At 34.0% G+C, this 15,368-nt stretch overlaps 2 protein-coding genes across 4 annotated transcripts; both read left to right on the forward strand.

Annotated features, from left to right (window-relative positions):
• The first annotated feature begins 2,407 nt into the window (after positions 1-2,407).
• LOC110812439 (zinc protease PQQL-like) lies at positions 2,408-11,488 on the forward strand. 3 transcript variants are annotated; one of them, XM_088212244.1, is made up of 21 exons: positions 2,417-2,806; positions 3,275-3,521; positions 3,597-3,722; positions 4,192-4,329; positions 4,430-4,564; positions 4,668-4,925; positions 4,994-5,131; positions 5,226-5,295; positions 5,402-5,615; positions 6,907-7,012; positions 7,204-7,437; positions 8,191-8,355; positions 8,445-8,594; positions 8,672-8,763; positions 9,105-9,186; positions 9,289-9,372; positions 9,449-9,565; positions 9,678-9,788; positions 9,982-10,062; positions 10,468-10,662; positions 11,117-11,488. In XM_088212244.1, the coding sequence occupies exons 1-21, from the start codon at positions 2,598-2,600 to the stop codon at positions 11,192-11,194; spliced, it is 3,030 nt and encodes a 1,009-aa protein (XP_088068370.1). In that variant the 5' UTR covers positions 2,417-2,597; the 3' UTR covers positions 11,195-11,488. The 3 variants fall into 3 exon arrangements, with proteins under 3 accessions (XP_088068372.1, XP_088068370.1, XP_088068371.1); XM_088212245.1 differs by having other exon boundaries at positions 2,582-2,806; positions 3,280-3,521; XM_088212246.1 differs by lacking the exons at positions 9,982-10,062; positions 10,468-10,662; positions 11,117-11,488 and having other exon boundaries at positions 2,408-2,806; positions 9,471-9,565; positions 9,678-9,789.
• A 379-nt stretch (positions 11,489-11,867) lies between these two features.
• On the forward strand, positions 11,868-14,807 carry LOC148239645 (large ribosomal subunit protein eL31-like). Its single transcript, XM_088212247.1, has 3 exons — positions 11,868-12,024; positions 13,275-13,388; positions 14,296-14,807. The coding sequence occupies exons 2-3, from the start codon at positions 13,306-13,308 to the stop codon at positions 14,573-14,575; spliced, it is 363 nt and encodes a 120-aa protein (XP_088068373.1). The 5' UTR covers positions 11,868-12,024; positions 13,275-13,305; the 3' UTR covers positions 14,576-14,807.
• Positions 14,808-15,368: the final 561 nt, after the last annotated feature.

Raw genomic sequence — 15,368 nt, forward strand, 5'->3', positions numbered from 1 at the left:
TTACAGTTTTAAATGCATAATAGTACACTGGAGTTGGTAAGATGATTTAGTTGTGTTTACTTAATGCATGTATTACTTGTTTTGCGTGATTTACAGTTAAATTGAAAAACTGAAAATTAAATGTAAACGAGAAATTGCTTGATTAAGTGAATGAATGAATGGTAGCCTTACTAGATATAGTAGGAGATGGTGGACGGACCGGGTACATAGGAAACCTTACCATGAATGTTGTCTCATATCGGACAGAGTATCGAGAATTGGTATTTTGGTGCTCATACCGGACGGGTTATAGGGACGACCGGTTAGTTAACAATGTTGAATAAGGGTTCACGCATAGTGGGCACATCCCTATGGACCCGCATGGATACCAATAGGCAAATAAAAAAAGAAAAGTTGTTATTCTGGCTAATTAAAAATGAGATTATGATGTTGTTTGTGTTATTAATTCTATAGGTAAGTTTTGAAAATCTTAATACGGCAAGTATGTAATAAATAATTTTATTTATGATAAATAAATTTACTTAAATTAAGAGTTCTATTAGTTATTTTTATAATTTTTACCAACCTTCATTTCTGTATCGGTGAGCAAGGTGATATTCTTACTATACTAGTGTAGCTCACCCATTCATTAACTATTTCAAATCAAGAGGACCAAAACCTAAATATCAATCAACAAAAGGGTTGTAAATAGTTCACCACCCGAACTCTCTTTAAAAGCTAGTGAAGGTCGTCCTAGGATACCTAATTGTTTACTTTTCATTTATTTTTTAATTTTTCGTTTGTTCTTTTAGAATGATCATTTCTGTAACCCTATTGTGTATTCTAAATTATTGTGTAAGGAATGTAAACCTTAACTCTATTATTTCGTTTTCGTATTTTATTTATAATTTATTTCATTTTAAGTTCAGGGCTATTACATTAACTATTTCGACTGCATTAGTTTTAATGAAAATGTTTCAAGTTCTTATCCGTTATAGGTTTGAGAGCAAATTTGATTTCAATAAAATACAATATGTATCTCATTAATAACACATAATCATATTGCGTTAAGTACAAAATAAATTTCATGTAAGATTTATTGAAATCAAATTTGTTCTCAAATCTATAACAGATAAGAACTTGAAACATTCTTATTAAAACTAATGTAGTCGAAGTAGTTACCTTATTGTAAGAAATTTATTTGAAAAACTAATATCTTAAACATCTTCTAGATGATTGAAAAATAACATAACTCATGTAAATTATAGATATTATTTATAGGCATTGTTAATGTTTTGATTGAGAGGATTTTTTAAATTGGTTACTATGGTATTAAAAGTGATTTTAAGAACATAAAAAGAATCATATTGTGTTAAGTGCAAAATAAATTTCATGTAAGATTTATTGAAATCAAATTTGTTCTCAAATTTATAATGGATAAGAACTTTAAACATTCTTATTAAAACTAACGTAGTCGAATTAGTTAACTTGTTATAAGAAATTTATTCGAAAAACTTCTATTTTAAACATCTTTTAGATGATTGAAAAATAACATAACTCGTGTAAATTATAGATATTATTTATAAGCATTGTTAATATTTCGATCGAGAGGATTTTTTAGATCTATTACTATGATATTAAAAGTGATTTTAAGAACATAAAAAGAATCATATTGTGTTAAGTGCAAAATAAATTTAATGTAAAATTTATTAAAATCAAATTTGATCTCAATCTTATAATAAATAAGAAATTGAAACATTCTTATTAAAATTAATGTAGTCAAAATAGTTAATTTGTTATAAAAAATTTATTTAAAAAACTACTATCTTAAATATTTTTCAGATAATTAAAAAACCGCATAACTGATATAAATTATAGATATTATTTATAAGCATTGTTAATGTTTTGATTGATAAATTTTTTAGATTGGTTACTATAGTATTAAAAATGATTTTAAGAACATAGAAAGAATTATTTTATTCTTAATTTTTTGTTCATATTTTTATCTAACAAATTTAGTTAAATATTATTTTTATGCCTATTTAAAAATAACGAAATAAAATATAAAATGTTTATAATGAATATTTATTTAGTTTTTTATTTTTTTAAATAAATAATTGTTATCTTTTCCCATCAACATTTTATCCAAATACATCCCTTATTTTAAAAATAAAAATTCATCTATTTTCTGAATAATTGAAAATATATTTATTAAACATATATATTTTTAAAAACATAATACCAAACAACTCACTTTTTTTTTTTTTGTAGTTTACTTCCCCTGGGAAAAAAGACAAAGAACTAGTTCGGGAAAAAGAGGAACCCGTTGTTATACACACACACACACACATGTAAACCATTCCCACTGGATTTAAAAATGAGACACGGAGCGCATGTGGGTCCCACAAGTTTAAGGAGATCGAAGAATTGACGTGGCAACATCACAATGACCTGTAGAAACCGATCATGGTGTTGGAACGAAACCTGACGGCCGCGGCGTTGAGAGATATATATATATATATATATGTATAAAGGGAAAACAAAAAATGGACAAATTGGCAAATTCGTATTTCTTGTGCTCTATTTAGTGGGAGATAAAGAGTTTCACAGAGACAAAGATGGATTTGCTACCGGCAGAGAGCTCACCGATCGCTAAGAAACATGGTTTTCGGTCCCTGAAGCTGTTGACCGTGGATATGGAGCAGGAACTTGGGGACCAACCCTTCGGAGTCGACTACGGTAGACTTGATAATGGCCTCACTTACTATGTTCGCTGCAACTCCAAACCTAGAATGCGAGCTGCTCTCTCTCTCGCGGTCAAAGTCGGGTACTGCTTGTTTCATTTTCGTTTTTGTTTGCTTTCTTGAATTTATGTAATGCATTCCCGCGTGTGCGATGCTTGTTTCTGCTTATTTACGGTAAGTAGGGATTGCTTTCGTTTGATTCGTCGTTTCAGTCGGTTGGGGTATGAGAGGCGCTTGTTTGTGGTTATTGTGTGTGTCAGTGTTTTTTTAATTTGTCGGGGGGTGGGGGAGGAGGGATTCTCGTTGCTGTTATACTGCTGAGTTGTTGTTGATGGGATTTAACTCAACTCAGAAGGATACGCAGACAAATTTTGCAAAATTATGACTGCGGATTCCAGAGAGAAAGAAACAATTCAATATTGTGGCCTATTACAACAATTATGATGCAAAATGAGACATATATATCCTTAATTTCGCCAGCCGAACTGTCTTAACTCTCCATAGAAATACTTATGTACCTCTGAAAGACTAATTTGTCAGATGCATGGCAGCTCAGTTTTGGAAGAAGAGGATGAACGTGGGGTTGCTCACATTGTTGAGCATCTGGCATTCAGCGCTACTAAGAAATATACAAATCACGACATTGTCAAATTTCTGGAAAGCATTGGAGCAGAATTTGGTGCTTGTCAAAATGCAGCTACTTCTGCTGATGAGACTGTGTATGAATTGTTTGTTCCTGTTGACAAGCCTGGACTACTATCTCAAGCCATTTCTGTCCTGGCCGAATTTAGTTCTGAGGTATCAACAATCTTTTTGTTTGAATTAGTTCATACCGCTCATCTTTATTGTAATATTGTTACTTGCACCATGTAGGTTCGAGCCTCGAAGGATGATCTGGAAAAAGAGAGAGGAGCTGTAATGGAAGAGTATAGAGGGAACCGAAACGCTAGTGGGAGGATGCAGGATGCACATTGGCATCTGATGATGGAAGGTTCCAAGGTGCTGCCATCCATTTAAGCTCATTTACCTTACTATAGTAATTTATGATAACCAGTTCATGCATTGTCAAGGCTCTTCTTGCTGAAATTATTTTTACAAGATAATATAACAAACTTCTTCTTAACTTTAGTTTTTAGAACTTTGGGATAATATCTTCTACCATGCCTGGACAGTCTTAAGTTCCCTATTCATCTAGAGAATCAGAAGATTTAGCAGAACACATGCATTGCCTTATGTCCTCCCTAAGGAAAAGAGAATAAGAAAAATCTGTAGGCTTGGGTAGTGGAATTAGTATTTTGATCTCAATAGGAGCTAAGTTGAAATTTTTTTATGTTGCTTTGAGATGGAGCATCAGCCCAAGAATTTTAAACAGACTTTCATAGATGCATTTTAGTTTGGATAATAATCGTTCAGCCAACTAGGACTTGATTCAACACTATATGGTGTTAAAACATTTGATTGATTGCAGTATGCTGAGCGCTTACCAATTGGATTAGAAAAGGTGATTAGGACTGTTTCTCCTGAGACAGTGAAGCAGTTCTATAGAAAGTGGTACCATCTGTGCAATATGGCAGTGATAGCTGTTGGAGACTTTTCTGATACACAGGTTTGTTTTTGATGCAATAAAACATTTACTTTTCTGGAGGCGTAGACATGCATACCAATCAATATTTTTCTTAAAATCTTTTTTTCTTCTCTCTTTGAAGAGTGTAGTCGAGTTGATAACGACTCATTTTGGGGAGAAAAGGTCAGCACCTGACCCCCCAAGCATCCCAATCTTCCCAATACCTCCACACGAGGAGCCAAGATTTTCTTGTTTTACCGAGTCTGAAGCTGCTGGGGTTAGTGCTTAAAGTGTTCAACCTTCTACTAGTTACTGCTATTAATAACATTTGCAAATATTATAGTCTTATGACATTGTTTTCCTGATGTGGCTCGTACCAGTCTGCAGTAATGATTAGCTATAAGATGCCTGCAAATGAACTGAAGACAGTGAAGGACTATAGAGATATGCTTGCAGAATCAATGTTCTTACATGCTCTAAATCAGAGATTTTTTAAATTATCTCGTAGAAAGGATCCACCTTATTTCTCATGCTCAGCTGGTGCTGATGTCCTAGTCCGATCATCAAAGGCCTATATAATGAGCTCATCTTGTAAAGAAAAAGGGACTCTGGAGGCCTTAGAGTCAATGCTTATTGAGGTGTACATTTTGTTTCACTTTCTTTAGGAGTGTATGTGCACACAAAACTCACAATGCATTGTTTTCAGGTTGCAAGAGTGCGAATGCATGGGTTCTCAGAACGTGAAATATCTATTGTTCGAGCTCTGCTGATGTCTGAGATTGAATCTGCATATTTGGAGCGTGATCAAATGCAGTCAACCGGCCTGAGAGATGAATATTTACAAGTATCTTGAGATACTGTTTTTCCTATACTTTTGCAATGACTTGAATGAAGTTTTTTTTTTGCATATGGCAATATATTTGTGTTTTATTTTGCAGCATTTTCTCCACAATGAGCCTGTTGTTGGAATAGAATTTGAAGCACAACTCCAAAAGACTATCCTACCTCGTCAGTGAATGTTATTAATTTTTTAGTACTGCTTTAAGAAAATTATAACAAACATATCAAAAATATTTTATAGATGTTCTTTTCTCATTGTTTATAATATGTATAGATATATCGGCATTGGAGGTGTCCAAGTATTCAGAGAAGTTGCAAACATCATGCAATTGCGTTATAAAGACAATTGAACCTCGATCTTCAGCAACAATTGATGGTCTGAAAAATGTAGTGTCGAAGATCAACAGTCTCGAGGATGAATTAAAGATTGCTCCTTGGGATGATGAACACATTCCAGCAGAAATTGTCACTACAAAGCCAAATCCAGGGTAAGTTGAATCTTTTTGTGAGTGAAGAACATATTTTAACATAAAACTTCTCTTTCTAACTGGCTCTCTCTCTACAGTTGGTTTTCTCTTTCTGACTGGCTCTCTCTCTTGCTCTCAGACTCTCCTTTTTCTCTCTCCCGGACTACTCCTTTTCTCTCTCTATATTTTCTGATTTATTTCCTTCTCTCCCTACAACTTCCCCTAAATTCTGTTTTCACCCCTAATCTTTTCTTAATTCCAGATTCCTCCCTCACAATTTAATATTCTTAAAATTATTCCATAATTATTGAAAATTCAATATTTTACCTAATTTGGCTTTGGTAAAGTACATGTCAAGACTGGGTCCTGACACCTTGCTCTTGACTTCTCTTCTTCTGTTAGCGTGTAGAAGCTGGTAAACTTATTGGGTCCCGTATCTCCTTGTGCAACCATCTTGCTTGCTGATCACCTGACAAATCCCCAAAAGAAGCTTCATCTTGTGGAATATCAAGAATAAAAAATAATCTCATTTTTAGAAAATGAAGAATTAAACATAATCTCACTACTATCAGAAGCTGCAGTATTTTAAACTTGTAGTCTAAAATTCAGATGCCTATCTTATTTTATTCTTACTGTATCCTTTATACATCTACTTATACACACTTTTGCAATGAATGAAATGAGAAAAGTCTCTATTCAAAACTCTTTATTCTGCTTCTTGATCTTCAGGAGCCACCTCTGTTGTTTCTTCTCAAAAGTATGGGAAGAGTCCTATCCTCTTCCTTGTGAACTACTGACCCAAGAACTGTGACCTCAAACCCGAAAGGATCTAAAAAACCACCTGCTTTCCTGGTTGAAGAAATACGTGGAGGATTCACTTCTCGCTACATTCTTAGTGATTGGGAGAATCTCTTGCACTTACCCTTCAAGCACCCAAAAGAACTCTCTTTCTATCACGGACATTTTCATAGGGTGAGAGAAATGGTGTGGTTGACAAACCAGCCAGGAAGCAGACCTAGAGACCAAGGCAGACACTAGAGGATTTTCGTCTAGTACATAAGTTGTATAAATTGGCAGTTAGCTATGAGCTGGGTGTTAATTGCTTTTCTGATCTAAAGGATGCTTATTGATATGCTATTCAAGCTGAAAAAGTGTGTACATTTTTAAGGAAAAATAGCATGTTAGTTTACTTGAACATTTATCGTCTGTTATGAAAAAAAAAAAACTGTTCCACAATACATAAAGTAGGCAGAACTAGATAACTATAGGATTCAACCATATAACTCAACCTCTTTTGAAAAATTTGCATCAGGAATATTGTGCAGCAGTTTGAATATTCGAACATTGGAGCTACTGAATTGATATTATCAAATGGGATGCGAGTGTCTTATAAGTGTACCGACTTTCTTGATGATCAGGTATATAAAATTACTCGAGTTTTTGAAATATTTGTCAAAAATTGATCACTTGATTTTTCCAATATGGATTATACTTATTGTAAATTAGCTATACCACTACCCTCAACATTCTCTTAGAGTTTAAGGTAAAATTTCTTTGCTTATCAATTCATGTGAATCATTTTGTTGTTTTCTACTGTTTGTTTCAACAGGTTCTTTTTACAGGGTTCTCATATGGGGGTCTATCGGAACTCCCGGAAAGCGAGTACTTTTCTTGCTCAATGGGATCAACCATTGCTGGAGAAATTGGTGTATTTGGCTATAGGCCATCAGTTCTAATGGATATGCTTGCTGGTAAGAGGGTGGAAGTTGGTACAAAACTTGGGGCATACATGCGAACGTTTTCTTGTGATTGTTCTCCCACTGACCTGGAAACTGCTTTACAGGTTTGTCTCATTAGATTTGTTGCATTGATTCTTGCCCTTTAACCATGCCTTCGAAGTTGAAGAGCAGCATAGTGTAACATCTCATTGTCAGTGTTATTTCTAGCATATATCAGTAGCCATGGAAGTGGTTTATTTGTTCTTCTTATCTGCAAACTTGGACATGGCTCCAAGAAAATTCCTTTCTCCCTACCGTGGGTCTAAAGTTAATTCAGTTTTGGTATCCTCTTTTTCTGAATTTAAGTTTTATGAATATATATTTTCTCTTTGCAATTGTTGCTGTTACTCCAAGTAGGGGGAAAACACCTTTCTCTCAGATTATGCCTTATCGGTGCTCTTTTACCACTCATAAGCATTGACCAGAATTTGCCTTTTTGAGTATCAGTTTACAACCTTTTATAGAGATAACGAGTTCTGTCTTCATAATCATATCCTTAAAGTTTCTAAGCATCTCAAATATAATATAGGATCCTCGGCATCATATGAATGAAAGGAATATTATTGTTTTATCTACATGATTACTGCTGGATGAATAAAATATCCATATACCAGTAGCAAATCTCCTCAATTACCATAATGGATTTGGTATAATTATCCGGAATGTCTTTGTCTTATTGACTTATATTGAGATTTGATAATATAATGATATGATTCTCCCAATCTGATATGTCTGTCAATTGCTTCAATTTTTTTGGGTGTTATGAAGACACTTGTATTTAAGAAATGTCTTGACCTTGAAGCTTGTTTTTCCTCCAGCTTGTTTATCAACTATTTATGACAAATGTAATACCGAGAGAAGAAGAAGTCAACATAGTGATGCAAATGGCAGAAGAGGCAATTCATGCACAAGAGAGGGATCCTTACACTGCATTTGCAAACCGGGTGAAGGAACTTAATTATGGAAATTCCTATTTCTTTAGGGTATAACTTATCCCCTCTTTTATAGTTACAAAATGCTTTGATGATGGAAATGCCCATGTTATAACAGAAGTGCAATTTCTTTTATGCAGCCAATTAGGATACGTGACCTTCGAAATGTTGACCCTCTAAAAGCCTGTGAATATTTCAGCAGCTGTTTTAAGGATCCATCAACTTTCACTGTTGTGATTGTTGGAAATATCGATCCCAAAATAGCACTTCCTTTGATCTTGCAGTATTTGGTAAAATTCAAACTCCTTTTAGGCTACCCAAAGCTCAAGATCTTAACTATTTGGTTGACTAGATTTTCTCCATGCAGGGTGGAATACCTAAACCTCATGAACCTGTCCTTCATTTCAACCGTGATGACCTCAAGGGTTTACCATTTACATTTCCTACAACCATAATTAGGTAGGTTATTTGTATTAATTGTAGTGGTTTGACATTATCATAGTTGGGAACAACATTGAGATTCTTAACAGGATATTTATCACTTCAGCAAGCATACTGTTTCAGCAGGATTAGCTTCGGAAATCTGATTTTGTTAGTAGCTTTGGCAATCTATGTTCCATGCTAAATTTCTCTTTTACCTTCGCCAACCAAAGATATCTTTCTCTCTTAATTATACTGCTTTCTACCTCTTTTCCATTTGATTATTGACTAGCAAAGTGTATCACATTGCTAGTATATTTATGGATGTGTTCTTCTTGTGGGATCAGAATTATCTTGTAATGGATAAATTATTTTCACAGAGAAGTGGTTCGTAGCTCCATGGTTGAAGCACAATGCTCTGTCCAGCTATGCTTTCCTGTGCAGTTGAAGAATGGAACAATGGTTGGTGTTTCTTCTTAATATGATCCAAAAATCATGTAAGAGAGCATCTGTGGACTATTGAATAAACTGCAAAAAGTTTCATTTTAATAATTTTCATCTCAGGTGGAAGAGATTCACTGTGTTGGGTTCCTAAGCAAACTTCTCGAAACAAAAATAATGCAGGTTCTCCGTTTTAAGCACGGGCAGGTGTGTAATGCTTATTTTGCATTTATAGAACTTCTTGATCTTTGGCCTAGTTCTATTAACTTCCTTCATGCACCAGATTTATTCTGCTGGCGTTTCAGTATTTCTTGGCGGCAATAAACCTTCTAGAACTGGTGATGTACGTGGTGACATTAGCATAAACTTTTCTTGTGACCCAGAAATCTCCTCCAAGCTGGTTGGTATTTTATAGTTGTACATAATATTTCCTTGTTTTCTTTTACTAGGTTATGGATCAACCTGCTCTTTTTTGTTTTTCACTTTTTCTGTTCCATGTTATTTCTTAACAGGTCGATATTGCTTTAGATGAAATATTACGGCTTCAAGAGGAAGGACCTTCAAACGACGATATTTCAGCCATACTTGAAATTGAGCAAAGAGCTCATGAAAATGGATTACAGGTTAAGTCTATTTTTTTTTTCTTGGATTTAATATCATTCAGTCCCCTGATTACAAAGATGATGAGAGGAATTGATTTCACTTCTTGCTGTTAATTTATCACCTCAAAGACGTCTAAACTTGAACCTTATGCTTTTAAGAAAAATGGAGTCTTATTTCTTTACATTTGGTTATCATTTTCTGGTACTCATTTAGGAAAACTACTATTGGCTGGAGAGGATTTTGCGCAGCTACCAGTCAAGGGTCTACTCTGGTGACATGGGTGCCTCTTTTATGGTAGTAACTTCTTCCCATCACTCTTGTTTGTAGTCCCGCCCTCCCCTTCTCTCTCTTTTTTTGTGTTCAAAGTTTACTCTAGGATTGTGTATGATCTGGAATTCAAATGCTTTTGTGGTGGTCCAAAGGTAAAACAATATGCAAAGACAATGATATGCATGTCCAAAGATGGGCTTACTCAATGCTTAGAATTTGGTTTATGAATGATAGCAAACTAGTTTCCTATAAAACTTACTATATATGCAGTATAGTCTCTATTGATCTCACAAAGAGTCTATTATCTTTTCTTCAAGTACACTACTATCATGTGGAATCACATTCAAAGCTGCACTTGGTGCAACTAGTTTTGTCAATTTTCACTTGTATGTCAATTATTGTTAAATTTTGATGATTTTTCTCGCTTAGATGCAAGATGAAGGGCGTGCAAGACTTAGAGAGTCTCTTACCCCATCAGCAGCACAATCAGCATTAAGAAGAATACTGCCTTATCCTTGCAAAAAGCAGTACACTGCAGTGATTCTGATGCCCCGGAAGTCTTGGTTCAAGTTGCTGAGATCTTTCTTCAAGTCTTCTCCGACCAATTATGTTAGAAATGCAAAGGTCAGTTTTATATCTATCCTCTCTGCTACCGATTCCAAAATCTTATCACTGTGTCTTCTAGCAATTGTCATTGATTTTTGAAGTTGTCTATTTCTTTTTTTCCCTTTGAAACTCCATTGCAGTTTTCTTCGCCATCCCTTGGCTGCCACTTATGTTAAATTCTGTAATTGGTGAATCTTGGGGTTTTTTAGTTTTCATTCCTAAAATTTATATATATTGTGCAAGTATATATTCATAAAAGTATTAAGCATGTAAAATTTTGTATTTATAAAATAATTTAGAAAATAAATATAATAATTTTTTAAAAATAACTCTACCGTTATTTCATTTATTGTCGATTAGTATATAATTACGTTTAAATTTACATAATTTATTTTCGTAATTTCATTGTTATGAAATTATTGATGATACTGCGTAAACTTTTTATGTAACAAATAGTTATCTATGGTATCAGATTTTAGCAGGCATTGCTGGATTGACGATTTTAGGACTGAGTTTTTGGAGAAGTTCACGCAGTGGCGTAAAATCTTAAGCTGGAGGTTCCTACATTTTGTCGAGTGATTAGAGATGAAAAAAGAATTTGACACGATGAGAGTATTATGAAGGGGAATTAAGCACCGGTCACTCTACATCCAATTTTTAAGATGTTCATAAATTCTCAATCTCTCCCATGTGTCAGCTTTTATTTTTGCTCTTTACTGAACAGAATCTGAGAACTAGGGGATAGATGGTTTTAAATTATATACATATATGTATGTATATGCACACAAATACATGCCTATTACCTTGTTTAGATTGATAATTATTATTATTTTCTTTTTAATCACGGGGAGGCTCAAAGTAATACTATTCATGTTCGTGGCTTCAAGCAGTGTGTTTTAACCTTCCCTAGTAATCAAAATATGGTGTAAATTCTTAAAAAAGATCAAATATATTTTTTTAAAAAAAAATAAAAATGAATAATTAGAGACTTACAAGTAACAAAAGCCAGTGAATGAGAAATATTGTTTTTAGGAGGATAAAGAAAATATAAATTTTTAAATAGAATAGAAAATATTTTTAATTACTATATTATAAATTTTTAAAAAGATATATAAACTTTTTAAAATATAATAGTAATTTTTATATGTACCAAAATTAAATTGTTCCTTAAAAAAAAAAAAACAAAACCCAATATAATAGTAATTTTTATATGTACCAAAATTAAATTGTTCCTTAAAAAAAAAAAAACAAAACCCTATCACATTGGACCAACCTTCATATGAGTGCACCCATTTTCTACTTAGCGCCGTCAGCGACCATCATAAAACCCTAAGAACTTTCATCTTCTTCCTTAATCTTGCGACGGTGGTAGCTGCAAGGGTAAAGCCATCTGGATCTTTTCCTTGCTTTCATTTTCTTCCGTGTTTGTTTGATTCAGTATTTTCAATAAAATATTCTTACTTCTTACAATCTTTTTTTTTTTTTTTTTGTTTTCTTCGCATTTATGTCTTATATGTTTCTTTATCATCAGGATGAATTTGAGAACGATTTTTTGATCTCCGACAAGTCTGTTTTCTTCTTCTTTTTACTGATGTTTAGTAGTGTTTTATTCTTTCTTCTTTTTCTTTACTCTTTTCCTAAGGTTGAAGATCTCTCTGTTTACGCGGATTTAACGGGGCTTTTTTTTTTTTTTTTTTTTTTTTCTATTCCTTCCTTTCCTCCGTTTGTCTCTGCGTGTCCTTGGATTTATTTTTTTCAGTTTTTTGTGGGCTGGTGTATGAAATATTGGTCTGTTATTTTTTTTTTTTTTTTTTTTTGTGATCAAACTTCCTTTGCTGTGTACTGACAAGGATTATCATGATTGATGTCTCAACATCGGTGCATATTGGTGATTTTTTATCCGTGCATGCAATCAGTTATTTTTTCACTTTGAAGTATCAGTAAGTAGTATGATTTTAAGTCATGAAAACTGGTGTAAATGATTTTTTTCTTTGACTGCTCGTTTTCATACTGGAACTGGGTTTGGTGCGTGTTAGTCTTACAGAAATGGGATTCATCTAATTTTTAGGTTATGTTGCTAAACTTCGATTATGGTTTCTTTCTTTCCTGTTTATTCCCTTAGGTCGTACGCCTTTTGCTTCCGAATCTAGTTTCTTTTGGTATTTCTAAACTTGTGGTATTTTTTTTTTGAAATAGTAAACTTGTGGTATTTTAGGTTAGACTTGATATTGCAGCAAGAAGATTTTGTTGGAAGGGACTTTATTCTCCTTGAAGATTAGGAATTCCATTTATTTTCTGTTTTGACTACATGAAATTCCCCTCCCCTTTTGGCAATTCATGATTTTTATGGTCATATTTTGGCCCTGGGGCAAATTCATCTTGTCTTGGACATCCATGGAAGCTAAAAGCAAGTAGTCAGGACACTCTTCTGGAGGCCGAAATTAAAATTTTGACAACAGAGTGGCCGTATATACTCCTGTTTTGTTTTTTTTTCTTTATTCATTTCTTAGTAGACTGGTTTGTATTTTTAGTTTCTGACACCACGTTGATCGAGTATTGGTAGTGACTTGTTGAAAAAGTATGGTTGTTACATGTCTGATTGTCACTGATATGGGGGTTACTTCATGCAGGTAGAATTGAAGAGGTGGACTGATTGTGAAAATGGTGGAGAAGGCAAAAGGAAGAAAGGAGGAAGTGGTTACCAGGGAGTACACAATAAACCTCCACAAGAGACTGCATGGATGGTAACCCATATTTTCTGCCTCTTTTGTTATGGCTTATACTTCTGTTCCATTCGTGCAACTTGTCTGTTCTTTCAAATGAATTTGGATCTGTTTTCTCATTGACATATGGTCTTGATGCTCACTTGTCTTTGTTCTTCCAGTTTATTTCTATTTTTGAGAAATTTAGTAGGTCCAAATCTTGGGGTTTCTGAGTTTTTTCCTTTTGAATTTTTATTTGGATGCAAGTTGTTCTTTGGGTGTGCATTTTACAACAGGTTGTGTTGGTTTTCTGCTAGTGCAACCTATTTGAATGTTACATGTTGAATATGTTGTTGAATATGGAAGTGCCAGATGCTTACAGGATATCCTCGTCTTGGGATTAGTTGCCTTAATCCATACTAAACTTTGAACCACATCATTCTCTCTCTTTTGGGTGTCTTTTCTATCTCGTACTTTTAACAATTATGAGCAACTTTTTGGATTGTTCATTACGGATCCTGGAAGCAAGCACCTTGTTTCTTCTTGTAAGTATTTTTTGTTAATTTGGCCGGTATTGATCCAATAGTTGCTTGTATAGATAAAATGAGGCTATTACCGTCCTTCGTGTTTTGCTAGTGTGTTGTGATAGCACCAGTGTTATGGATGTCTGTGATTTTTCTAAAACAGTTTTGTACTTGCTAGACCATTTTCGACGTCTACTTTGTATAGGTTCTTTTACTATATGCAACATGGTTTCTATTTTGAAGTTAGATAAATTACATAGAATTGACTGTTTAACAAATGATTTTAAACATGGTTCCCATTTGTTTGTAAATCTGATAAGTTACAGAGAATCGACCATCCAACTATATCGTATTTGGTTGTGCGATGTGAAGAATAAGGAAATGAATTTTACCTTACTGATATTGTCTTGTAATTCCACACGCAGTACCTTCAAGAAGAAGGCTCCTAAGGCCATCAAGGAGATAAAAAAGTTTGCACAAAAAGCTATGGGGACAAATGACGTGAGGGTAGACGTCAAGTTGAACAAACATATTTGGAGCAGAGGGATCCGAAGTGTGCCTAGGAGGATTCGGGTTCGGATTGCTCGAAGAAGAAATGATGACGAAGATTCCAAGGAAGAGCTGTACTCTCTTGTCACAGTTACAGAGATTCCACCAGAAGGGTTGAAGGGTCTAGGGACCAAGGTTATTGAAGAAGATGAGTGATCTGTCCGACTGTTAAAATGATCCTCTACTTCATAGCCAAGAAAAGCCAAGAAACAAGTTTAAATTAGAGTTTTAGTGAGTGTGAGTTCTATGAAAAACCTTAATTAATTTACCACATTTTTGCTTTTTCATTATGGTTGTAGCAAATGCAGTGTTTTTTCGGCTTCTACCCAGTCATGACTTATTTTGACAAGGATGAATGGCTTAAACTTGTTTGGCAAATTCTGTTTAACATTGTCTTCTCCTGTCTAATACTGGCTGACTATCCTGTATTCGACTTAACCATTTTGTTTTCCCGTGCACAATGCTGGTTAGTGTTTTGTAATCTCAACCTTTTGTTTTATAAGTCGTTCTCCTTGACAAACGAGCTATATGTTTTTTATTACTCATATATCTGATGCAATATGCAAGTTGAAGAGCGTCTTGAAGGAAAGCTAATTTTGTTCGTAGACCCAATTTTCATGTAATTGTTCCTTGTATGCAAGCAAACTGCTCTGCTTCCTCCATCAAGGGCAGCATATGTGTAACCCTGGCTTTTAAGGGATTAGTCAATGGAAGAAATCAGAAGTTTGTTACTCATTTTCATATTAAAAAACTTGAAGACATCACTGGCTTTCAACGTCATTCTGTTGAGTCAGAACTTGTATTACATTTGTTTAAAGTTTGCAATCCTATTAATTCTTTTACCATATTTTCATTCTTATAAATTTTTGTAAAACTATTAGTTTCTAATGTATTTTGACTTGAATTCTTAGGGATCGAATTCAGAATATTTTCTATATAGATTCATAAG

This window comes from Carica papaya, unplaced genomic scaffold, assembly GCF_054855325.1.
Source record: "Carica papaya isolate Zhongbai unplaced genomic scaffold, ASM5485532v1 h2tg000051l, whole genome shotgun sequence".
Lineage (NCBI taxonomy): Eukaryota > Viridiplantae > Streptophyta > Magnoliopsida > Brassicales > Caricaceae > Carica > Carica papaya.